The sequence below is a fragment of the Quercus suber genome, unplaced genomic scaffold (assembly GCF_002906115.3).
Source record: "Quercus suber isolate HL8 unplaced genomic scaffold, Cork oak 2.0 scaffold_84, whole genome shotgun sequence".
Taxonomy (NCBI): domain Eukaryota; kingdom Viridiplantae; phylum Streptophyta; class Magnoliopsida; order Fagales; family Fagaceae; genus Quercus; species Quercus suber.
The window spans coordinates 996,709-1,023,779 of NW_027069549.1; the positions used below are offsets into that span (position 1 = coordinate 996,709).

At 36.9% G+C, this 27,071-nt stretch overlaps 2 protein-coding genes across 2 annotated transcripts; one reads left to right on the forward strand and one right to left on the reverse strand.

Moving 5' to 3' along the window:
- Positions 1–4,746: 4,746 nt before the first annotated feature.
- LOC112010319 (uncharacterized) lies at positions 4,747–5,268 on the forward strand. The gene has a single exon (XM_024042663.1). The coding sequence runs from the start codon at positions 4,747–4,749 to the stop codon at positions 5,266–5,268; it is 522 nt and encodes a 173-aa protein (XP_023898431.1).
- Positions 5,269–21,420: 16,152 nt separating this feature from the next.
- LOC112010407 (serine carboxypeptidase-like 7) lies at positions 21,421–26,046 on the reverse strand. Its single transcript, XM_024042749.2, has 14 exons — positions 25,741–26,046; positions 25,493–25,629; positions 24,523–24,599; positions 24,325–24,447; positions 23,870–23,972; positions 23,712–23,749; positions 23,499–23,600; positions 23,192–23,272; positions 22,929–23,093; positions 22,762–22,833; positions 22,543–22,661; positions 21,985–22,098; positions 21,818–21,872; positions 21,421–21,710 (listed from the first exon to the last, which is right to left on the reverse strand). The coding sequence occupies exons 1-14, from the start codon at positions 25,872–25,874 to the stop codon at positions 21,627–21,629; spliced, it is 1,404 nt and encodes a 467-aa protein (XP_023898517.1). The 5' UTR covers positions 25,875–26,046; the 3' UTR covers positions 21,421–21,626.
- Between the last annotated feature and the right edge of the window lie 1,025 nt (positions 26,047–27,071).

Here is a 27,071-nt window from a genome sequence, read left to right on the forward strand (position 1 = left end):
AGTTATTTTATCACGTGACTCATTTTAAGTATATTAAAATTATTAATATAAATTACTCGAAGGAACTTAATTATCAAAAATTCCAAGAAATTCAAAGATAATTTCACTAATTTATTTCACATTATTTTATAATCTTTAATAATATATATGTTTCTTCATAAGAACACGATATTTCCTAACATGCAATTCTTATCAACTTTAAAGAAATTTGTGTTCGTATAAAATAAATAAATAAATAAGTTTTTTTTTTTTTTTGGTTCTTCTATTTACTCTATTTATTATGCTTTCCTTATCATGTGTGATTTCTTCAAGATTCTTTCTGGATTCTTGGCACATGTAATTTACTGAAAATTCACTCGTTAGTCAGTGTAGTCACTATAATAAAGTATGAAATTAGTATAGGGTTATTTAGATGCAAAGAGAAAAGGAAGAAGAAAGTCATACCAATCTGGCACAAAAATCCATTCAAAGCAGAACAATCAGGGCCTCCGTTGATGTAGAGCAAGAGAGGATCAGCTCTCGGGTTCCCTTCCGATTCGACGAAATAGTAGAAGAATTCCCCTTCACCAACACTAATGCATTTATGATAGACCAAGAATTTATTGACCCCTTTGGTAACTTAATCAAATTATTTAGCTAAGTGAAATTAATTAGATTCAATTACATGCAATAAACATGGTAACACAAACAAATCACCAACTAAGTTAAATGCAACGGAAAATAAATTTGACACAAGTTATTTTTTTACGAATGGGGAAAACCATCGAAACAAAACACCACCGGGTGAATTTAAAGTCACCATTCTCGAGAATCCACTATTATCAAAACAAACTGTTACAAGTAAAAGGAATCCTAGTACCTAATACCAACTTACAGTTGAACCCTTACCCCAATACTTAATTGGACTTCTAATGTAGTGGCAATCTCTCCTTTTAATGCATGGCTCCCAGTACGTGACTAACTAATGATGCACAGATCTCAGTATGTAACTAACACACCAACTTGAGAAAGATGTTGGCTGCAAAGTTTTTTTGTTCATCCAACAATGAAGATCAAGAAGCTCTTTGGTTACAAAACCCTTGGCGCAAAGACGCAGTAGCTTCTATTAAGAGGAAGATGAACTAGGGCTAATTGTCTCTGATCACAATATGCATGTATAATCACTTTGCATCAAGTTGCATCACCTTGCATTCCTTTGACGACCCTTAAAATAATCCTTATATATGTCTAGGGTTATGAGAAAAGAAAACCTACACAAATACACATGGATATGCATGAAATCAAATTTGAAAATTTGAATTTCATAATTCTCGATAAATATAGCTTCTGTCGAGCTGCTGTTGAGCATCAGCATTAAACCTCAGTAGATATGATCTGTCGAGCTATCTGCTGAACTTTAATGAATAACACTTATTCACTTGTTTCTTGGACAGATTTGCATGGTTCTAATACTAAACTTGAACTCTTGTTCCTTGAAGTACTAAACCCATCCTAGATCTACCCAATTACAAGTAAAGTGTGTTTTGTCAAAAGATTAGCCAATTTACATGACATATGTTTCTAACAAGTCTCACATATGTCTTAACAATCTCCCATTTTGGCAATCCATGACAAAACCACAACAAACAAATGAATTATGAGAGAAGTCTTAAATCACTAAACTCATAACCACATGTTGGATACAATAAAATTTAACTCTAAAACAGACTCCTGAAAAACTTTGCAAGAAAAGAGTTCATGACATGGTAGATTTTCACAACCTGTCTTTTTGAAACACTTTAAACAAAACTCATCAAGACATCTTAGTATGAAACAGAAATAAAGGATTGCATACATAAAGAAATATGTGTATAAAGATAGAAAAGAAATAACTCATGGAGAGATAGGTGAAAAACAACATACATCATCATATATATATATATGAAAATAAATACAATGTATGTCATAAAAATTAAAAAAAAAAAGAAAAAAGGTCACAAGATTGGTGTACAAAGGGATAATGTAACTAAAGAGAATGAAAAGAAAAGTACATAAAATCCTCACTACATCACTAAAAAAAATAGACACTCCCCTTAACAAAAAATGTCCTATACTAACTCTCCCCCTTAATAACAAGACTACTCTCATCATCTAAAACTACTCCCCCCTTTTTGTTACAAATGACAAAGGGTAAGTCACTGAGAAGTCATCATCTCCTTATCACACAAGGACAAGCACGAAGCCTCACCAAGGGATGAAGACCACACGTCCCAACATCCACAAAATGTGATCGGGGAGATAAAGACAATCACAAGTGGACCATCCACAAGAGGGCCATTCAGATCTCTCAGGAAATCACATCAGAGGTAGGTGAACAACATCTATAGGATACCACCCTTGAAGCAGAGACAAACGGACAGAGACATGTTTTTCTCGGAAAAGGACGCTAGAGGAGTGAAGTAGCCACATGATGACCCCTTGGTTATAATGCTTATGATAAAGGGGTTCAACACCAGGAGAATCCTCATAGATAATGGCAGCTCTGCGGACATCATCTACCTTTCTGCTTTTCAACAGTTGAAGGTGGATCCAGATAGGCTACGTCCCTTCGAGTCCCCTCTTATCAGCTTCAGTGGGGACAAAGTATATACCAAGGGCATAGTGATGTTGACAGTCACAGTGGGGTCTTACCCACAGCAACTAACTCGCCAGCTAGACTTCCTAGTGGTAAACTATCCCTTTTCATACAATGATTATTAGGAGGCCCACACTTAACCGTTGGAAGGCAGCTACATCCACCTGTTACCTAAAGGTAAAACTCCCAATAGAAAATGGTGTAGGTGAAGTAAAAGAAGATCAAGTGCTAGCCAGGGAGTGCTACCAAGTGGTGCTAGTTGTAAAGGAAAACTATACGTGGATGATAGAGGAAAAAGAAGAAAAGAAGGTGGAAGCCCTGGAAACTGTGGAGATGGTAGACAGAGAGCCAACAAAGACTGTAAGAGTAGGGACGGCCATAAGTACATAAATGAAGAGGAAATTAGAACAATTCCTCAAAGAGAACCTGGACATCTTCGCATAGAGCCATGAGGACATGCCAGACATATCCACAAAAATCATCCAACACAAGCTAAATGTTGATCCAAAGAAAAAGCCCGTCCCGCAAAGACGACGAGTGTTTGCTCTAGAATGATATTAGGTGATCATGGACAAAGTGAATAAATTGCTAGCAGCGGACTTCATTCACGAGGTCTATTACCCGGACTAGTTGGCAACGTTGTCCTAGTAAAAAAGGCAAATAGGAAATGGAGGATGTGCATAGATTTCACGGACTTGAACAAGGCCTACCCAAAGAACAGCTTCCCTTTACCAAGGATAGATTAGCTGGTGGATTCCATGATAGGATACAAGCTCTTTACATTTATGGATGCATTCTCGGGATACAATCAGATAAAGATGACAGAAGAAAACTGCCTTCATCATGAGCCAAGGGCTCTACTGCTACAAGGTAATGCTCTTCGAACTAAAAAATGCAGGAGCAACCTACCCGAGGTTAGTAAACAAGATGTTCAGCCAGTAGATCAGAAGGAACATGGAAGTATATGTGGACGACATGCTCGTCAAGAGCAAAGAAGAGTCTACACACCTGGATGACCTCAAAGAAACGTTCACTACTCTCAGGTAGAATCAAATGAAGTTAAACCCTAGGAAGTGTGCTTTTGGGGTAGCGTCGGGAAAGTTATTAGGGTTCATGGTGTCCTAGAGAAGAATAGAAGCAAACCCGAAAAAGGTGCGAGCCATACTAGAAATGACGTTGCCCAAGAGTGTCAAGGAAGTCCAGAAACTCGTAGGGAGAATAGTAGCACTCAACAGGTTCATCTCTAAAGCCATGAACAAATGCCTGCCCTTCTTCAAGACGCTAAAGCAAGCCTTCACCTGGACAGAAGAGTGTTAAAAGAGCCTTCCAGGAGATCAAATGCTACCTGAGCAATCCACCCTTCCTGAGCCCATCCAAAGAGGGAGAAGACCTGTATCTATATCTAGCAATGTCGGCTACGGCCGTAAATGTAGCCTTGATTGGAGAGGAGTACGAAGCACAACTCCCAATCTACTGTATCAATCAAGACTTCCAAGAAGCTAAAGCAAAATACCCACAGATCGAGAAGATTGCATTTGCCTTGATCGTAGTTTTACGAAAGTTGCGACCATACTTCCAGGCGAATCCTACCTAGTGATGACGGACCAACCCATCAGAAAGTCTATGAACAAACCTAAGGCTGTAGGAAGGATGATTTAGTGGGCAATCGAACTCAGTCAGTTTGACATTGAGTACACCCTAGAATAGCTATCAAAGCATAGGCACTAGCAGACTTCATCGTCGAATTCACAGTCCTAGACAAGGATAGAGTATTGGATGAAGTAGAACAATGGATGGTCCAGACTGATAGGTTGTCAGCCCGAAAGGAGGGGCGAGTAGGGGTTATTTTCATCACCCTAGAAGGAGAAATGCTCAAGTATGGAGTTCAACTGATGTTCCTTGCCACCAACAACAAAGTTGAATACGAGGCAATACTGACGGGACTAAAGGTTGGAAAGGCATTGGGTGCCAAAAACTTACTCCTCCAGAGCAATTCAAAGCTGGTCATGGGATAGATAAAGGAAGAATATGAAGTAAAGGAGGAAAGGACGCAGAAGTACTTGAGACTGATGAGGCATCTAACTCGAGAATTTGATCGGGTAGAAATCATACAAGTCCCCAGAAGCTAGAATATGAGGGTCGATGAGGTAGCAAAACAGGCGTCTTCAGGGGCAAAGTTGACGAGCACGAATGTAATGATGGAAGTCCAAGAGCATCCTATCATTGAAGAAATCCTCACCCTCACCATCCAGAGTAAAGACAGTTGGATTACCTCAATTCTATCCTACCTCCAAGATGGATGGCTTCTACAAGACATTGAGGAAGCTAGGAAAGTCAAGAAAAGGGCAGCCAGGTTCACTATCATGAACGACTCCCTATACAAAAGAGGTTTCCCCATGCCTTACCTAAAGTGCATCGACGAAAGCGAGGCCAAATACATCTTGGAGGAGGTCCATGAAGGAATCTGCAGAGACCATACAAGCCCGAGGTCCCTGGTAAGTAAGATAATCAGAACAAGCTACTTTTGGTCTACTATGCAGAAGGATGCAAGGGAGTTCATCGAGAGGTACGATAAATGTCAAAGATTTGGAAATGTTCTGCACATCCCAGCAGAGAGACTGATGCCAATAACCTCCCCGTGGCCGTTCGCCTAATGAGGAATTGACATCATGGGCCCATTACCCAGAGGTAAGAGACAGGTAAATTTTTTACTGGTTGCTATTAACTATTTTACAAAGTGGTTTAAAACAGAAGCCCTTGCAACCATCACGGAGGCAAAGATCCAAAACTTCATCTGGAAGAATGTAGTTTGAAGATTCGAGATCCCACGGATGATCATATCTGACAACAGGCGGCAGTTTGACAACCAAAGCTTTAGAGCTTTTCGCTCAGGGTTGGGGATCAAGAACCAGTTTTCATCTCCAAGCCACCCTTAGGCCAACGGAAAAATGGAAGTGACGAATCACACACTCGTCAAGATCATCAAAGCTTGGGTGGAAGAAGCAAAAGGCGCTTGGCTAGAAGAGTTACCAAACGTCCTGTGGGCATACAAAACTATAGCGAGAACCTCGATAAGAGAAACTCCCTTCAAGCTTACTTATGACATCGAGGCAGTAATTCTAGTCGAAGTAGGAATCAATAGCATGAGAAGAGAAGTCTTTGGTGAGAGTAGCAACGGCAATCAGCTGAAAGTCAACCTAGATTGCCTTGACGAAGTAAGGGATGGAGCATCCCAAAAGATGATGAACTACCAACAAAAGATGGCAGAATACCACAACAAGAGAGTGAAACTTAGGCAACTAAACATAGGGGACCTTGTTTTACGCAAAGTCACGCCTGCTACTAAGGATCCAACCCATGGGAAGCTTGTTCCAACCTAGGAAGGGCCCTACAAGGTCATCCATTATTCAAGACAAGGCAGTTATCATCTGGAAACGATGGATGAGAGAAAGCTGCCATGACCATGGAATATTAAGCATTTGAAGAGGTACCACCAAAAAATGTAATAGACGATTGTATTCACATTTGAAAGAAATTAATATAAGTACTATTAAGCCAATATCCCAATATACTGCATGTATGCTTAGAAGCCACTCAAAAATTGGCCAAGTAATAAGATTGGCTAAGTAATAAGATTTCGCCTAGACAGATGTAAATTACTAACAAAGCCAAATGACAAGATCTCTTAAATGGGTGTAAGTCACTTGAAAATTAGCTAAATAATAAGATTCCGCCTAGACGGATGTAAATTACTGATGAAGCCAAATGACAAGATCTCTCAAATGGGTGTAAATCACTTAAAAATTAGCTAAGTAATAAGATTCCGCCTAGATGGATGTAAATTACTGAGAAAGCCAAAAGGCAAGATCCCTTAAATGGGTGTAAGTCACTTAAAAATTGGTTAAGTAATAAAATTCCTCCTAGACGGAAGTAAATTACTAATGAAGCCAAGGGCAAGATCCTTTAAATGGGTGTAAGTCACCTAAAAATTAGTTAAGTAATAAGATTCCATCTCGATAGATGTAAATTACTAACAAAGCAAAAGGGCAAGATCCCTTAAATAGGTGTAAGTCACCTAAAAATTGGCTAAATAATAATAGTCAACAGTGACGAAGACTAATCAGCCAAACACCTAATCTAAGAGTGACCAAACCCTCACAAACGAGGAAGGAGGCTTTGGCAAGCCACAAGAGGCCAAAATAAAGGACCAATCAATGAAGGCATAAAAATAAATGGTAAGCACAAACACACTTTGCCTAAAATAAGAAGCCCAAAAACATTGGGCAATAAGCATTGTTCTTAAATTAGAATAAAAATAATATTTTGAAAATAGAATCAAAAGCCCAAAAAACACACCCGGCACTAAAAAATAAAAAAATGCAACTTGTACATAAGCAAGTTCAAACAGTAGCTTCGTCACCACTAGCAGGGGGAGGCATTGAAGCATTCTCTGGAGCATCATCCTCGTCTGCCGCCATCTCCTTATCTACCTCCTCCATATACAAGTTTTCTAGATCCATGTCGAAGGAGTGCTTGACGAGGTATCGCCGGAGGAGCTCGAAACCCTTGTAATACCAATTGAAGAGTACAGTGTTGTACTCCTCAGTCTGCTAAAAGGCCTCGACAGACTTAGTAGTGACGGTTTTGATCTTCTCCTTTACGGCCAAGAGCTACTCATCCTTCTCCAAGGTCAATCGCTTTTCTGCCCTCAAATCGTCAGACAAGACCCTAGCCTTCTCCTTGGCAGTATTAGCCTCATCCATGGCAGCTATGAGGTCCTTCTTCAGCTTTGAGTTTTTCGCCTCCAAGGCCTCCACCTAGGACCCCACTGACATAGCCTTTGCCTCGTGGCTTAGTTACTTTGAGGTAATATGAATGGTCTCCCCCAGTACCTGAAAAGAAGATCCAACTTTCAAAATGATATAAAAGAAGGGAAAAGGAAAGGTAAAATTGCACAAGTACACTACCTGGACGAGTTTGTGGATATGACAACCTACAACCTTGTTAAAGGACATGCTAGAGAAAATTGCACCCTCGTTAGTGCAAGACCAGTGTTGTCCCAAATGCTGGACGAGCGGGAATCTGCCTTATCTTTTCCCTTGTCAGCCATGCACTGCTTCTTCAGGTATGGAGTGATCTCTTCAACCGAGGTAGCTGGGGAAGTTGTCCTTGTCATTTAGTGACGAGAGTAGTTGGAGTGACGGAGACCCCCCTTCTCCACAACATGCACCACCTTTCTCGAGATTGGAAAGGGGCTCGTTCTTCTTGGCCCTCATTTTTGCATACATCCCCTGGTTGAATTTCATCATCATCTTTATAAAAGGAAAACACTTGTAAAAAATAAAAATAAAAACAAAAAATGGAAAGAAAGAGAGAAAAAAGGAATGACAACGACGAGCTGAGTAAACGCTTACTCTTCTTCTCCTCGATCTCTATGGTGCATAGGACATAAGCAGAAGGCTTCGGACTAAGGTAGTGAAGAGCTAAAGTGTGTGGGTCAACCAGGTCGTCGAAGTGATCAATCGTCTTTGTGTACTCTATAACCGCCTCGACATGTTGCCTGTACTTGCTCTTAAGCTTTGACCGCTTCTTAACTACGCAAAAGACAACAAATAGGAGAGTTAGCAACAACAAAAATGTATACAAAAGAACGAAGGACGGACTGGCAGAAAAGACGACGCACCTAGACTCAGGGTTCTCCACCGATGAAGCAACCTAGGGATGTCAACCCAAACTTCATCAGAATGAGTCTCCCACTCATCCCCAAACATAAAACAGAATCGGGATTTCCAATATCTGACTGACAAGGGCAGCTCCTTGATGATCCTAGCCTTCCTCACCCAAGGCACCAATTCATAGTACCCATATTCTTTGGACTCCTTTAAACGGTACAAGTAAGTGAACTCGTCCACCTTAATTATATCTCCTTTAGTGGCAGCCAGCCATATCTCCATATAGCTGATTACTATCCTCCACGAGTTTGGCATAAGTTTCCTGGGAGCAATTTTGCAATGACCTAAAAGCTCCATGATGAAGGGGTGGACAGGAAATCTAAGCCTACACAAGAAAGTAGCCTCGTAGAAGTACACCTCCCCAAGCGAAAAGTGAAATGCTCGTTCCTCCTTGTGAGGAAGATGAACCCTAACCCTCTCAGGGAATTGGAACCTATCCCTAAACCAGGAGAGCGTTCAACGTCCAGGCCACATACCTCCCTAAGGGCATGGAAAGCCCTAATCTCCCATAGGCCAGAAGCCGCGGTATCCTCCTCCATCTCCACGAGATCGTCGCTAGACGACAACCCTGTCTCGACCTCACTAGATCTCACCTCCGACATCACTCTCTGCTCACCTATTAAATCCATAAACCAATCAGCTGACTGGCAGAGTAAAGGAGACAGATCTGCCAACACTACACTTAGGCTACTACCCTTAAAAACAAAGCCTTCAACTAAAGGAGAAAAGGTACAGGAAACACCTAGAGAAGCCCCTAAATGCACCAAAAGGATTGAAATAGAGGGGCAAACTATCCTAACTTCAGAGCTACTAACCATGGAACCACAGAAAACGAGAAAAGAAGGATAAAATGCTAAAAACCCAAAACAGAAAAGAGAATAAAAAACCAGTACAATTTATCTATGCTAGAAAGGGCAAAGGAGGTAAAAAAAGAAGAAGACATACCTTAAAGAAAGCAACTATAGGAAGGAAAGGCGCAAGAAAATCATAGGGTAGAGCAACTCGGAGAAGAAGAAGCACAGAGCAATAATGGTGAATAAAAGGGAAAAGCGAAAGGGAAAGAGAAAAGAAAGGAAGTTGAAAAACTAGGCATAAGAAACTAAGAACCAGGGGGAAACTCGAAAGTCACACAAGTGGGGCATTAACTCCACCAGTTAGAGCGCGCCACGTGGCCATAATGTGTACGACACCACCACTACACATTAAATGTGGAACGAGATCCCAAGAGGAGTGTTTGCTCAAGAAACCTTTCACCTTCTGGTGTTTGTCATGGCACGCAAGGACGACCACAAAACCTGGGAGGTAGTTGATGGGATCGACGAAATCTCTTGCCCAGACAACCTCATCAAACACCGTCATCCACCTAGCCACAGCATGGACAAGGGAAGGCAAGTCATTAATAAGAAGTTTCAATGCCTTGGACAACTTCCAATTAGATGTCAGACGAGTGGTAGCTCATCAAAACCCGCATTAATAAGCCCTAAGGCGTTACAAAGAGAGCACTAAAGCCACAATTAAGGCCCCAACGGCTAGAAAATATGAAGCTATATATACACGCTCACAGAACTAGACAAGGTACATAGACACACAACCAAAACTTATTAGCACACGTAACTTTGATATTCCAAGTTTTCTTACTTCCTAAAAAGCTTTTATACACTGACTTTATCATCAATGACTTTGTCGCAGGCACCACACCAGTGACCACCTAAAGACGACTTTTCAAAACACTCGTAGATACAGCGACAAGATTCCTACTTCATCTAGACGGACCTACACTACTGACTATTTTCACATCATCATAGTTCATGATATAGAATTATTTTCATCAATAGTGATGTATTTAGAATTTAATACTATTATTGAATCTTAAAAATATTTTCCTTAAGTATGAGTTTCTTTGAAAAATAAGGAATATATATTTCATGAACCTATTGATACTTCTAATGATCTTGTTATGATGTGCAAGAATTGAGAAGAAGTGAGCGATCTAGGGAGAAAAAGAGTTACAGTAACAATTTTCTTACCTATATTATTGAAGTTGAACATGTAAGTTATTATGATGCAATTAAATTTGTTGATGCACCACTATGGTTGGAAGCTTTTAACAAATTATTAGATTATGTCTAATCACGCTTGGAATGGGTTGAGCTTCCACCAAAGGTTAAGCCTATTGGTTGCAAGTAGGTTTTTAAAAGAAAATTATAATTGATTGGGATGATAGATAAGTATAAGGCATGCTCGGTAGCTAAAGTCTATAAGCAAAAATATCATGTTGATTATTTGATATTTATTCTTCAGTTATTAGAATTGCATCTATAAGAATGTTTTTTGTCATTGTATCTACAAGAATGTTTTTTGTCATTGTATCTATTTACAAACCTATTATACATCATATGGATGTTAAAACTGTTTTTCTAATAGATGAATTAGAAAAAAAAAAATATATATATATATATATATAGAGCAACTCAAGGGTTGTGTTGTCCTTGGACAATACCTTAAAGTTTGTTAATTGGTTAAATCCTTGTATGGATTAAAACGAGCACCTATACAATGACATGAAAATTTTGATATATGATGCTTACACATGGATTTGTGATTTATGGTCATGAGGATAAATATATTAATATATATATATATATATAAAATAAATTAAATAATAGTGAAGGTGTCATTATTTGTTTATATGTTGATAACTTACTTATATTTGGGACTAGCTTTAATGTTGTGCATGATACTAAATGTTTTCTTGCCTCTAAATTTGATATGAAAATTTTGGTTGAGACAAATGTTATTTTAGGCATCATGATTCTTAGGGATAATGATTGCATTGTACTATCACAATCTGATTATGTGGAGAAAAAAAAAATTGAACACTTTGATATGCACCTATGTCTATTATTTATGACTTAAAGGTGCACTAGGTCAAAAATTGTGCTGATAATGTTTCATAAGATAAATAAGCACAAACTATTGGTTGTTTAATATTTTTGACAAACTATAGTCGCCCTGATATTGCATATGATGTTGGTAGATTGAGTAGACATACTCATAATCCTAGTGTTGAGCATTGGAATGCAATATCTATATTATTGGGATATTTAAAGGGGACTTCTTATTTTTGTTTGCCGTATTGTAGTTATCCTGTTGTTTTAGAAGGATATTATAATGCTAACTAGATCTCTGATATAGATTATGTGAAGTCCACTAGTGTATATGTGTTCACACTAGTTGAAGGGGTTGTCTTTTGGATGTCATCCAAGAAGACTTGCATAGAGATCTAACATGGAAATATAGTTAGTAGCCTTAGAGAAGGCTGAGTTCGAAGCTGTGTGGCTTAAAAGTTTATTAATTGATATGCCTCCATTACTAACTCTATTGTCTCTATTTGCTTTCCTTGTGATTGTCAAGTTGCCATAACACGTGTTAAGAGCAAAGTTTATAATGGGAAAAGTCAACATATCCAATTGAGGCTGAGGCAGCTTATTGATAATGATGTTATGTCATTGGACTTTGTGAGGCCTGAAAGGAATTTGGCCGATTCTTTAACCAAACCACTAGTAAGAAGGCTAGTGAATGAGACATTTAGGGGGATTGGACTGATACCCAAGTTATAACACTGTAGCTAATGCCTAACCTCTATGATGGGTGATTCCACGCAAGAGGTTAAATGGGTAGAGGTCATTAGTGATCCATGTGGGCACTGTAATTTGTTATATGTTTTCCACTATCTTGGTAACGAGAATAGTAATGAGTCCATCCCTATGGTGTGAGCAGTGCTAAGTTGCAGAATTTGGTGAGGATGAGCTTAGGCTCTTAATTGATCCATATCCCTATCTGTTGGGATGGGGTGTATCTACACACACTCTTGATGGATACCACTGACTAAGTTGCAGAATTTAGTGAGGATGAGCTTGCACTCTTAATGGATCCATATCCCTACCTATTGGGGTAGGGTGTATCTGCACACACTCCTAATGGATGTCACCGACTAGGTTGTAGATTGTTGGAGGTTGAGCTCTAGGGTCTTAATGGATCCATACTCCCTACTTGTTGGGATGAGGTATCTTGCATGCACTCTTGATGGATGCCAACTATGCGTGAGTGGAAGTTATGTTGCTTCTTATGAGACTTTTTGGATAGGTCTCTAGAGCTCTCACCTGCTTAAGAACAATCTTGGTAAAGAAAGTTATGTGGGTAGTAAGTTTGGATTACTAATAGCTTGGTTAAAAGAGTTTTAACTCTACCATTGTCATTTTTTTTTTTTTTTTTTTTGGGAACACTCAACCATTGTCTTTTGGTTCCTACTTATTTATCCTAAGTATGGCTAAAACCTTTTGGTACCATATTGATGCATGCATTCTTTAGTTGCTTGCCTTTCCTATTTTGTGTTTGTTACATGTGGGGGATTGTTGGTGTGGGTGTGTGTTCCAAACACTTTTATTATTTATTTAATTTTTAGCCATTGGAAATTTATGAGTAAAATTGCCGTTGCGCAATAATGGATAATATAGCCGCTAGGCTTTTATTGTCACGAATAACCTATATAATACCCATCATCACACCCTTTCTTATAAGTCATATTTTACTGCTCTATATTTTATATATACACAATACTTTTATATGTCTCTCCCATATATTTTTTGACAATTTATATTTGTTCTAAAGAAAGGCAATAGAGGGTTGTTTTTGAACCTTCGTAAATGGAAGTGGTCCATCACAAAGGTTGACGCTATAGTCATGGGCGGCGCTACACTATTCTTACGGGGTTCAAATGAACCCCCTGACTTCCCAAAAAAAAATAATTATATATAGAAAAATAATTTTTTTGTTAGTTTAATACTATAATTTTTTTCTTAAAAATATATTTGCACACCTTGACTTAAATTTTACACACCCTTATTACAAGTTTTTCCAACTCTAAGAATAAAAAGTAAGTTTTTGTGAATTGTAAGTGTCATTATTTTTTATAAATTTATATTATGTGTGTGAGTGTGTCTAATATTGATTGTGTGCATTATTTTTTGTTGTAATATTATTTGTGTGAATTATGATGTGTGTAGATGTTTGTGTGTACATTATAATATAAATATATATAATTTAATAATTAGGAAATAGATATGGTTTGTTACATATGTGTATATTGTTATCATGTTATAATAATTTTTTTGTTATAAAGTTAATAAAATTCAAGGAAAAGAAAATGTCAAGTTAGTGATTGTCCAAGTATTTGATTGATTAAGTAGACACTAATGTATAATTTTATGTATGAATGAGTGTAGTTGTATATGTCAATAATTAATACAAAACCAATGAGTTTAGTTTAGTCATTTAGTTTAAAATATTTTTATAAAAACAATAACAAATAGATAATAAAAACTGCATAAAAATAAAAATGTTAGATAAACTTAACAAAATAAAATGATTATAGGCTCATAACTACCCACATTGGCAATAGATACTTATAATGAACTATTATATAACAATTCAAAATTTGAATACTTATAGAAGGAAATTGTAAAACTTCATGTATTATTATTATTATTATTTTTTTTTTTTGGTCTGTAACTTGATATATTCAAATTCTTTTTTATTAAAAATTTTTAATGACCCCGCTAAACAAAATTCCTAGAGTCGCCACTGGCTATTGTCTAATCTTAGGGGGTTCTTTGGCCAAGAGAACCAGTCACATCGAGTTTTACTTCGGGTAGCATGAATTAACCTTTAAAGACAACACTTTCGCAATGTGATTCTATAGCATTGTGAGATTATTCTAAACTGTCTTTATTGTATTTTCTTGCTAATTATTTAAGATATTATTTGTTATATCAGAACTTGTTTATTCACTACAATATTTCCTACACCGGGTTCAAAATAGTAGAAGAATTCCACTTCACCAACACTAATGTATCTATATACAAATTCTCATCCACCAATCAATTAACTTGTGCTCTATAATTTTTTTAGAAAATAAATAAAGTACAGTCTTAACTGCAGAAACTAATAACGCATGGAAAATTCTTAGGTACTCTCGGAGCACGGAGAAATGGTGCTCCCCTCCTCTCACATTCATAGTGGACCCCACCATGAATTTAATGAGCAGACCCCACTATGAATGTGAGAGAAGGGAGCACCATTCTCTATACTATAGAAGTACCTAAGAATTACTCATAATGCATACCCACTGGGTAATTTGCCATGGAATTCTGGAAGAGTCTTGACAATCCAGTGTGAGATTGTAGTGCCAGTCGATAAAAGCGGTAGAAGCAGCATATACAAGCATGCCGAAATTGCTTTGGAAGACATTGTAAAGGTACAATAACCAGGTTTCAAACTTACCACTTAAGCAATGATGTTACTTTTTTTTTTTCTTTTTTTTTTAATATAGAAGGTTAGGAGAATGACAAATGAGTAGAGCTCAAGAACGTTTGATGAATTGTTGTTGAGTTGAGTTTGGAGTTATAAGAGAGGTGTATCATATATGTGGTAGAGACAGATTGTTTTGTACCATTGGACTTTTTCCCATTTTTGGTATGTGTATCAGTGTATGCCTTAGGAGGCTGGGGGGGGACCAAGGATAGATTATATTTTGAACCCTATATTTAAATATGGTTTCAAATAAAACCCCGTATTTTTTGAAGTTTCAAATTAAACCCTAAATTTCAAGAGATTTCTTTAGTTTCAAACTTCAACCTTGAATTATAAATCATATGAATTTAAACTTTAAACTTTTTAAAATTTTAAGGATTTAGTTTGAAATTAAAAAAAAACTATACAACTTAATTTGTAACTATTTTAAACTTTGGATTTAATTTGAAGCTTTTTTGTTATACCAAACCAAATTATCATTTATAACTGTAATTGACCCAAATCAAAATACAATGCTTCCATAGCAATGGGAGGAGAGTTGTCAATTCAAAAAACATAAGAAGAAATATGTCTAGCATAGCAAGCTAAAGCATGAGCCACAGAGTTGGCATCATAGAGAATACTAGAGACAGAGAACCAATGGAAATTGGCAAGAATTGCCTGGATGTCAAGAAGAACATGGCCAAGTCAAAAACACAAAGGACCAGTAAACAAACGCAACTTTCTTCACAATAAATTTTGCAATTGAGAAAATAGTTAATTTTTTTTTTGGAAAGGCCAACCAAACTTCATTCATTTATAAAAGAAGAGTCAAATAACAAGGCTTCACGAGCTGGTGGTGGTGATTCTTCCAACCACACAACTTCTTCATCTAGTACATTGGCATAACGCGCTAAAGAATGGGCCACAGAGTTGGCACTGCGTCTAACTACTGAAAACTACTTGGCGAAGGCCTGTTGCAAGGCAACGAACATCATCATAAATGACCCCCAGGCGAGACCAGTTTGGAGACAAGGAAGACATCACGCTCATGACCGTCACATTATCCCCTTCGATAATCAGCTCCAAGAACCCCGCATCTATTGCAAATTCCAGTGCAGTCCGACAAGCTGCAGCCTCTGCCTTCTCACTATCATTTACCGCTGCTCCTCTAACTGATAACGCAGCTATTACGTCTCCAGCTGCATTATGGATCACAGCACCACTACCCGATCCATTTGCAAACACAGCTGCGTCAAAATTTAACTTGTACAGCTGACCCGTTGGAGGCTTCTAGTTTTGCAGAACAGCAGATTGTACCGAACCAAGTGCAAGTGAATCTTGGGCATCGCTGTACTCCCTTACATATTTTGTGGCTCTCCAAATCAGATGCCCAGGATGTTGCATTGCTCCACCATGTAACAGAGTATTACGATGGTGCCAAATCAGCCAGCAAATGACCAGAAAATTCGCAAGTTCCTCCAGTGATAGTTTGGACATCATGAACTGAAACAGGTGCAAAAATTCATCAAACTCTCCACCACACTTCTGTATCCGAGCATTAGGACTAGCCCAAACATCCTGAGCAGCACTACATGACCATATTGCATGCGATACTGTTTCCAAAAATCTTTGGCATAGCCCACATGTAGCATCTGTCAGAATCTTCCTTAGGCTAAATTCACTTTTGATGGCAAGATATTAAGGCAAGCTCTCCATCCAAATATCTTGATTTTGTTAGGCACCCTGAGCTTCCAAAGCTGAGACCAGACCCGGCTCTCTGTTCTTTGCTCAGAACTTTCTTCTCTACCAATAGCATCTTCGGCCAACATGCGAGCAACCCGATATCCAGATTTAACTGCATATTTTCCATTACAACAATGCATCCACACCATCCTATCTTCCACTTGCCTTCTGCTCAAAGGGGTTCGAATAATTGCCTCCACATCAAAGTGATGAAAAATCATATAAATTCTGTCCCTATCCCATTGGTTTACCCTCCAATCAATTAGATCCGATACTCTCCATTCCCATTCATCATATTCACTGGGAAATAAAATTTTATTACCCGGATGATTTGGTATCCACTTATCTTCGATCACTCAGATTGAAGAACCGGTTCCCACCCTCTAGTAGCACCCCTTTTTCAAAATTTGTTGAGCAGCCAGCATACTCTTCCAAACATAGGAGCTGTTTGGACAATCTTCCGCCTCCAAAAAACCACATCACGGAAAATACTTGGCCTTAAAACATCTAGATAACAGGGAATTTTGGTCTTGTATCATCCGCCACCCTTGCTTGGCCAACATAGCTAGATTGAAGCTCCTGAGATATCGGAATCCCATTCCACCCACCTTCTTTTGTTGTGTCAAAAAACTCCAACTCTTCCAATGAATTTTCCATTCATCCTCAGTCTGCCCCCACCAAAATCTTGCACAAAGAGAATCTAGTTCATCACAAAGCTTTGCTGGCAACAAAAACACTCCCATAGTATATGTTGGAATAGATTAGGCCACAGCTTTAATTAGAACCTCTTTACCTACACAAGTGAGCATTCTACCCTTCCACCCCTGAAGTTTTTTCCAAACTGCTCCTTCAAGTAGGCATAAGTTTGGTACTTGGCTCTACCAACCAAAGTCGGTAAACCCAAATGAGTATCAAATCTATCCACTTCCACCACTCCCAAAGCTTCTTTAATCCATTGCTCCTAACTGTCAGGTGTATTTCCATTAAAATAAATTGACGACTTCTCCAAATTAATACATTGTCCAGAAGCTTCAGCATACAATTTTGACATATTAGAAATCACCTGCACCTCCTCCTGGTTTGCTCAATAGAAAATTAATGAATCATCTGCAAACATCAAGTTAGAAATAGAAGGCGCCCTTCTACATATCTGAACACCATGTAATCTTCCCTCATCTTCAGCTTTGGAAAGCAAGGATGTGAACCCTTCTGCACACAACAGAAAAAAATAAGGTAATAAAGGGTCCCCCTGACAGAGCCCTCTCGATGGAATAATATTTCTATAAGCTTTACCATTAATTCGAATAGAAAAGGAAGGTGTGGTGACACAACTCATCACTCTATTTATCCAATCCTCAGGAAACACTAGTCTAACCATCATCCCCTTTAAAAAGGCCCATTCTACTCGATTATAAGCCTTACTAACATCTAACTTCAAAGCTAGAGCTCCTTTTTTCCCCTTTTTCCTCTTGTGCATGGCATGTAAAGTTTCATAGGCTATCAGTACATTATTAGTAATGAGGCGGCCTGGCACAAAGGCACTCTGAGTAGGAGAAATCAATTGAGGCAGTATAGTTTTTAGTTTATTAGCTAGGACTTTAGAAATTATTTTGTAAATAACATTGCATAAGCTAATAGGTCTGAAATCAGTCATCTTTTCAGGAGACTTAATTTTGGGTATAAGCACAAGATGGGTATCATGATTCTAGAATTCAGAAATTCCAACACAGCTGAGCTAACATCATTACTAACAATATGCAAAAACTTTTGATAAAAGAGAGCGTTGATACCATCGGGTCCCGGAGCTTTTGTAGGTCACATCTGAAATAATACAGCTGTTACTTCCTCCACAGTATATGGTCTGGACAACTCTTCCTTCATATTAGTAGTCATCCTTTGAGGAACAGTGTTGAGACAATCCTCCATCCTTTCACATGTACCTGAGTGAAATATATTCTAAAAATAATCCACAGCCACCTCTGCCACATCAGTAATGTTCTCAACCCAATCACCCTGTTGATTCTGGATACCATGTATAAAATTTCTTTGACACCTTTAGGAAGCTTTTGAGTGGAAAAATTTTGTATTCCGATCCCCATGCTTTAGCTAGGATACCCGTGACCTTTGTGCCTTGAAAATTTCCTATTTAAGAAGAAGATCATCCAATTTTTTGCTAGCAGTCAAAGCGTCCTCTCTACTCTCCTCTGTTAACTCCTCTTTATTCATATTCTCAATTTTCTTAGTCAATTGTTTTATCTCATCCGTATTAGGGGGTATTTTGGATGAACCCCAGGCCATCAAATTTGCGCCACAACTCTTAATTTTCTCCACAGTTGCCCTTGAACCAGTTGCTTCCTCACCTGAATTAATCCAAGATTCCGTAACCACCTCCTCACACTCATCCCATAGCAGCCAAGATTCCTCAAACCTAAATCCACATGGACCGCTTCCCCCAAAATCACGATGTGTTCTAATATGTAGAAAGAGCGGGACATGATCAAAGGCATAGCTAAACCCATGGATTAAGGTACTAGCTGAGAACTTATCCTTCCACTGCCGGTTCACCACAGCCCGATCCAGCCGTTCTCTAGTATTTGTTGCACCAGGTCTTTTATTGTTCCATGTAAACTTATACCCTTGAAAACTCAGGTCAAATAAATTACACCCCTCCAATGCTACTTGAAAGTCTTCCATATGTTTGTATTGAGGTGGATGTCTGCTCTGCTTTTCTGATTGATGAAGGTTTGCATTAAATCTCCTACACAACACCAAGGTCCATCCATAAATGAAGAAACATGAGACAATAGTGCCCAAGACTTGTTTTTTTCACTCGCTTCCGACCACCCATAAAACCATGTGAGAAACCAAGTAAACCCATCCTCCTCCACCACCTTTGCCAAAATATGATTTTCAGTAAAATTAATAACCTCTAACTTAACTTCAGCTTTCCATAACAATGCTAAACCTCCTCTAGAATAAGGCTTTTTAACAATGAACTTATTCGGAAAAGGCAACTCTCTACCATGTTTTTTAAAACCATCTTTATCCAGCCTAGTCTCCATTAAGAAACAAACTGTGGGAGCTTGATCCCTCACTAGCTTGTGAAGGCTTCGAACTGTCCAAGAGTTCCCAAGCCCTTGGCAGTTCCAACTTAGGAGCTTCATTGTGCCCGGCAAAGGTGCATGGGCACCCCTGCCGTTTCTTCTAAATTTGCGTCATCACTACTCTTCACCTGTTTCACCTTTACATACTGTTCAACATCTACCTGGCCACTCCCCTCATTGCTAGACAGCCTTTTCCCCAACACAGACATAGCTCCTTCTTTAAAAAACTCCACAGGCCCAATCTCCATTCTTCAAAGCCTAGTCCAAGTTGGTTTTTTCTTTAGGCTATAAGGCTCACCGACTGGTTCCATAGGCAGCACGTGCATGGACTCAACCCCAACAGTTACATTTGAATTTAACTCCACGTAATTAGTAGATCGCACCTCCATATTTGTCTCTAAAATTCCCTTATTTTCAGTTGCCATATTTGCACCATCCAAAACTGTTCCTTGTTTTTCGTTGTTTCCCTTATCACGTAACTGAACCGGTGCCCTAGGGTTTTGAAGTGTAGCGTTGTCATCTCCATTAACTGGTTCGTTGCTGACCTGCCCAAACCAGTTTGTTTGCCTGTCAACATTCACTCCAGCTTCTTCCCTTACAAACTTCCTGCGAGGAGGTGATCGAGCCCCACCCCTAATGGCTTTAAGCCAGTCTCCGTATTGGCAGATAACCTCCCCATTATTCTTGGCTACTGCGAAGTAAAGAGCGCAATGTTTTAAATCATGGCCGAGTAAGCCACAAAAATGGCAGAGCAGAGGGAGACGCTCATATTTGAACGTAACCCAGTGACTCGAGAAAATAGTTAATTGAGTGGTGAACAACATACATTCATGAACTCACTGCTTTATTTCCTTCCCAATTTACAGTCCACTATTTTCACAATTGTGAAAATGTGGTGTATGCATTATTGTAGGTCCCATAGTTATTTTTTTAGATTGATTTATTTTAAGCAATCAAATTAGTTTCCCACTTTGATTGTTAGTAACTATGATTGATTATTTTTGTTTCGTTGTTTTAATAATATGAAATATATATATTTTTAGTTTCAATTTTCTTAATATTTTGTTATTATTACCAATTCATATTTTTGAATTTAATTTTTTCATTAGTATTGTTTTTCAATCTTCCCCCTAAACTGAATTTTTGGCTCTGCCACAAACTACCCAGTTAGTTTACTAAGACTCATTTAACTAGATTACCCAATGAATCTTTACTCATTTAACCCAAATGTTTAATTTGGTTGAGTCAAGACTTACCCAAATTAGGTGAATCATGGGTGAGTTAATGGATTTGCTAACAAAGGGAACCAAAACTTCAAGGGCTGTTTTGGTTAGTGGTTTTTTTTTTTCTTTAAATTGATGTAGTTCTATCAAAGATTTAATCTAAAAAAAAAAAAAAAATTATTGACATGGTTCTATAACTTCTATCAAATGAAATAAGCAAAGATTTGACTGGGGTTTTTTTCTTTTTTTTTTTTAAGATTTGACAGGTGGCAGATGATGTGGCAATTTTTTTTTTTTTTTTTAAAGGCCGTTTGACACGTCAGATTTTTCTATCCAAGAAATAATAATAAGGACTAAATTGACACGGTATTGAAAGGCTAGAGACCAACTTGACACAATTGAAAGGTTAAAGACCAACTTGACACAATTAATAGGTTAGAGACTAAAATGAAATATGGTCAAAAGGATATAGACCAAATATGTAGTTTACCCAAATATAAAAGAGAGAGCAGCAAACCAGTGAGCTGGCGGTCAGAACCATAACCAGACTGAGGGAGAGACTATAGATTTTTTACAAAGACAGAGTCTTTACAATTGAACTGAAATCAATTAAGCTTCAGAGAAGAATACAGAAGAGGCTGAAGAGCATATGTAAAATCACCAGAAATTAATGACCTAGTTCTTTTTCATTATGGTTCATTCTTATATCAAAAAGTTCATATACCGCATACAAGACAGCAACACAAAACAAGGATTGCATTGTTGGAGACAAATGTCGCATCAACTTGAATTTCAATTATTAAACTACACATGAAAATTTTGCCTAAATTTAAGAAATAAAAAGATAAAGAAAAAACTACAGAGGATAATAATGGATCCATCTGTCGAACATATCATAACATTCCCTGCGTTTATACTCTGGTGGCGAATGTCCAGATCCCTGCAAAATTTTAAAATAATAATAATAACAATAAGTTTTTATCTACAATTTATTTAATTGTTTGGACCAATGAAGTGAAAATTTTAGTTAAGAATTTTTTTCCTTGCCTTTAGAGTTGCATATGTCAAACGGTACCCATCATCTGTATATTTCCTTGTGTACCTAGATGCATGATAATGCACATTATTAGATATATTAAAAAAAAAAAATTGTAAACAACAAAAATATAGAAAGAAAAAAAAAAATGCTAATATTTGATATATTAAAAACTCACCCTGCAACTTGACCATCGACAAACCACGGTCGCCAATCAGTATCAATTGTTAGGTCTAGAGCAAGTATCCATTGTTCAATACCGATATGAGGAATAACCATGTCATGATCACCACTGCAGAGAGAGAGAGAGAGAGCAAAATTTTTAATTATTAGGCTCATAGATTTGGTACAAATCTTATAATGCGAGTGATTTTTTTTTTTTCGGAGAAACAAGTCTTAGAGTCACAATTCATTTCACAAAATTTTTTACAATTAATGTGGTGGCAACTGGCATGGAAATTCTTAAATTATTATTATTATTATTATTATTATTATTTTGAGAAAGGGCATGGAAAGTCTTAAATGATAGACCATAAAATAGTGTCAATAATAAACCCAAAGTCATAAATTATGAAAGATATTGTATATGTAGCTTTGATCTTTTGAAATATTTACCACCAAGTGTGTTAAATTATATAGTTCAGTTAATGCATTCTATTAAAAAAAATTATGGTATAAGCTATAATCAGTAATTAATTCAACAACTAGTTACAGTAGAAAAGTTCCAGATAGGAACCTGAACACCAAGATTTGCAAGCCTGAGGCGGTAAGATTTTTGTGAACTGGGACAACATCATCTGTGTCAACTGTGTACTCAATGGTGACATTGCACCTAAAGAATTGTTTCACTGTTCCCTGTTGTCACAACACAAACACCTTAACGCATGAGATTTATTTGTTCAACCAATTAGAATGTCATTGCACCTAATAGTCTCATCATGAAGCATGTACCAACCGGTCGAACATGAAGAGCATCTTGAACACTTTTATAATTTCCCCATATGTCAGAGAGCAAATAATCAAAATTCTGCCAAAATAAAGTGACAAATAATATAATTAGATGCACTATCATATGGTCTTGCATTTATAACAAATGCAAGAGAGAGTGAGAGAGAGATTTACTTTGCACCAAAAGTCACCGATTCTAGTTGATGGTAGAATGAAATTGTTTGATTTTTCTCTTAGTGATCTTCGAGCTCTTTCTTCTTTTGCCATTTCTTTTGCTTTCGGTGACAAGAAAGCACAAGCGGGTTCCAATATATTTTGATCACTTATTAGCTCTATGCACTGAGTATTCAAATTAAGGATCATTCATTTGTGCTACTCAGAGAATTGAGAAAAAAAATTCCTAGTTTTAGTACCAAAAAAACTGATAATCCATAAACCTGACTTATTGCTGATAGGGCCTCTGTACAGTTTGAATTGTCTGGGTCAGCATAATTCCCATGGCAACTATCTTTGGCTGTCTGAAATAGAAAGTAATAAACAACAACAAAGAAGAAAGAAAATTACTTGAGTCAAGACCTGAAAGGCAAAATATTCCCTTACACTTCTGTACATCCGCTATTTTACACAAATATTTACAATTAATAAACTGATGTACACATTTCAAAAAGGTGAAAAAATACTATTCACATTTATAACATAAAGTTGGATGTGAAAATATGAATGTGAGAGAATAAAAACCCTTACATCATACATGGTATCTGATATTAAAGCCATCCGGTGAGCAAATGGTATTTTTACATTCGTTTCAAGATCTGTATTCGTATGAGGGCAACTAAGCACGAATCCCTGATATTGTTTTAAAGAAAATTATATTCATTGAAGTAACAAATTGAAAGGATAAGAAGAACAAAAAAAAAAAAATTGAAGTCATTCAAGTCCTAAGGTTAGATCATGTACTTTGAGATTAACAAACGGCTCAACTCCTGCTTCATTGCCTGAAAAAATCAATAAAATTGAACCACGTTATTTATTTATGTGATTCGTTTACTATAGGCTTGGTTTCAATGAGGCAAAATTTATTGCATTTGGATGCTGGAATTTTAAATGCAAGTTACCATTTATGATATTTTGAGCAAGAATTGGAGTAATTATTCCTGCATAGGAATCGCTTCCAAGATAGACTGGATTGTTCACGAAATTTGGGTGTATGCTCAACCACTGCATCATAGATCAAAAAAAAAAAAAATATATATATATATATATAAACAAATATTGAGTAATAAAGTAATATAATACTCAAGCTTTTCATTTAAAATCGTGACTTAAAGTCGCAAGTTCAGTTCATTTTGACAGTGTATGGATCCACACATGTGAGTAACATATTTTTCCCTTCATGAAAATCTACTAATATTCTAATTGACTTGCAGCCCAATGTCACCTACCTCACCCTATCTCCCACCTACCCTTCCAAGTCTCTGTGTTGCAGGTTTGACATGAGAAATATTTTCATCCAAGCACAGAATAAGGAAATATATGGCATCTTCTAGATTAATTTAAAAATTACACTCACATTTCTTAGAAACTCATAGAGCTGTGCTGCATAAAGAGTGTCTGTTGTGTCCCAAGCTTCTTGCGCTGTTGCATACGAAAAGCCAGCACCCACAGGTCCATCCAAGAATATTATGTTGGCAGTCTGAAAAGGATTATCATTTATTATCAGGTATAATAACAAGGAAAAGATTGTATGAAAATTTTGACTGCTTTGTACCTTTGACCATGAGCTTGGTTCATATATCAATGTTGGTAAGCCCCCAGTGTAACCAGTGATATTGAATTTTAATGGACCTACAGAAGATCATAGAAGTCACCAAGGTTAATTACAAGTTAGAACCATAACAAATCAACGCCATTTGCTTACTTCTAGCATCGGACAAAGTACACATAAAACGAAGTGCATGGTGTTTGGAGACTTAATGACAAATAGTATATTTGGACTGTTTAAAAACTGTATCTATTACCTTTCTTTGTGTTTAAGTAATTATTCAATATTCTTGAATTACAGTTACGTGGTACTCTTTTTTTATTACATGAAATTAAGGCAAATCTCATTATAAATTCAATTGCTAGGACCCACGTTGTTATACTTTTGAGGGTACCTAATACTTTTTTATTCAATCTTTAGGAAAACAATTTAACCAGATAAAAGTATAATGATATAAGCTCAATTATTTTCACAATATTTTCAACAACTTGCAATGGTAATAAGTTAGATTAAAACATCATTTTCAACTGAACTCATGATTTGACACTACTTATATGATACTAGGCCATGTCATTAGTTGGGAAAAAAATTTTGTGGCCTGCTTAAGTAATGACTTTATCTTGATGGGCATACTTGAACTAGTATAAAAGGTCCCCAAGAAATTCCTGGAGAGTACCTACCCAACTATAAATCAAACCATTTTTTTGTTCTTTTTCCCCCCTCAAAAGTGGGATTGGCACATGAGCTCATAAGTCTTAATTGACCTACAGAAAATCCATTATGAACCTAAATTTATACTTCACCTTGCACATGTATATATGTATGATCTCTTGGCACCCTGTTATATCCATGTTCATTGGCAAAGACAAGAACGTAAATCCTAAAAGAATAGATTCACTGATCACTACATTAACCTCATTAATTAAAGTATGGCTATATTGAACAAGAAGAAGAAGACAGAGAAAGAATGGCATACCAATCTGGTAAAGAAATCCATTTAAACCAGAACAACCAGGGCCTCCATTATAGTAGAGTAGAAGAGGATCAGCACCCGGAAACCCTTCCGACTCAATGAAATAGTAGAAGAACTCAACATCGTCCACAGTTATGTATCTGAATACAAAGCCCCATCAACATAATCACCAGTCAATTAATCCCTACTAGGATTATTGTGAACGCTAGTATGCTACATTATATACAAAAGCAAAGAAAATTAACATATACCCAGTTTCAAGTGTAAATGGCAATTCGCCGGGGAAGCCGGGAAGAGTCTTGACAATCAACTGAGAGAATGCAGTGCCTGAGAGAAGCAGTAGAAGCAGGCAACACAAGTATCCTGAACTTACTTTCGTAGCCATTGTTAAGAGGCCTCTTGGTCTAGAAGATCATCCCCCAACTATAATATACAATAACTAGGCTTCAACTTACTAGTTAATTATCTTAGCTGCGTGTCCTTTGATAGTATTAGGCTTCAAATTTTAGGTATAGAAAGTTAGGAGAAACGATATTTTTTTGGGGGGGTGGGGTTTAGATGAAATGTTAGGTGAAACGTTGTCAGCTTCGAGTATGAATATAGTTTAAGAGCATGCCTTTCCAGCTCCTAGTGATCCCAAACTTTTTATTAGTTTTTTTTTATGAACATCCCAATTTTTTTTTTTTTTTTTTTTTTTAAGTTTTCTTCAATGAATAAATAGTACTTTATTTCAAACTTTGAATTAGGAATGTGGGTTGGAGTCCCTTCAGCTATTGTCCAACATTTCATGTCACTAGTCTCAAAGATATGTACTAAAACTGGTCAGTTTGAACTTTTGGTGCACCTAATTGTGGAAAGTCAACCGTATAGGATTGTCACTGCTATCTCAAACTTGGACCACTAGAAATGCAAGCTCCAACAAACGAAAAAAAATAAAATAAAATAAAATAAAAATGATATGCTTAAGGACAAATACTCCAACATTTCAGATTTTCCTGTATTTTTAAAAATTATCTAGATCTCTTGCATGTTGCACACGTGACATAAACTTGAGTCTATTCCATTGTTTTTTGTTTTCTTATAGCTAAAGCGGTATTATATTACCTATATAATATCATTCAGTACCATGGGAATCTAATCCATTGTTAGTGATTAGTATGAAGGAAAACTATTAAGTCTAGTATGATAAATTAAAATAATATATAAATATCTAAAATACCTTAATTTAGCTTTTATGAGAATTCTAATTTGTCTATATCTATATACTAATAATATAAAATAGAAGGCTTGATCATGAATTTTTTTTTTTTTTTTGGGCTTCTTCTAATTATGCCATATAAGTTTTAAAAATTCACATTTTTCTACGTCATTATAAAATATATTTCTAATTTAATTTTTAAAATTACAAATAGCTAGTATTAAACTACATAAGTTAATTCTAATTAGAACTCATCATCTCAATAAAGCACACCAATACTAACCAAATTGTGATTAAATTACAGTTTGTCTTTGTGGGTGCCTTTTGTGTTAATAGGCCAAGGCTCGTTCTGCTATGTTCAGGCCCATTGAGTTGTGGGTTAGA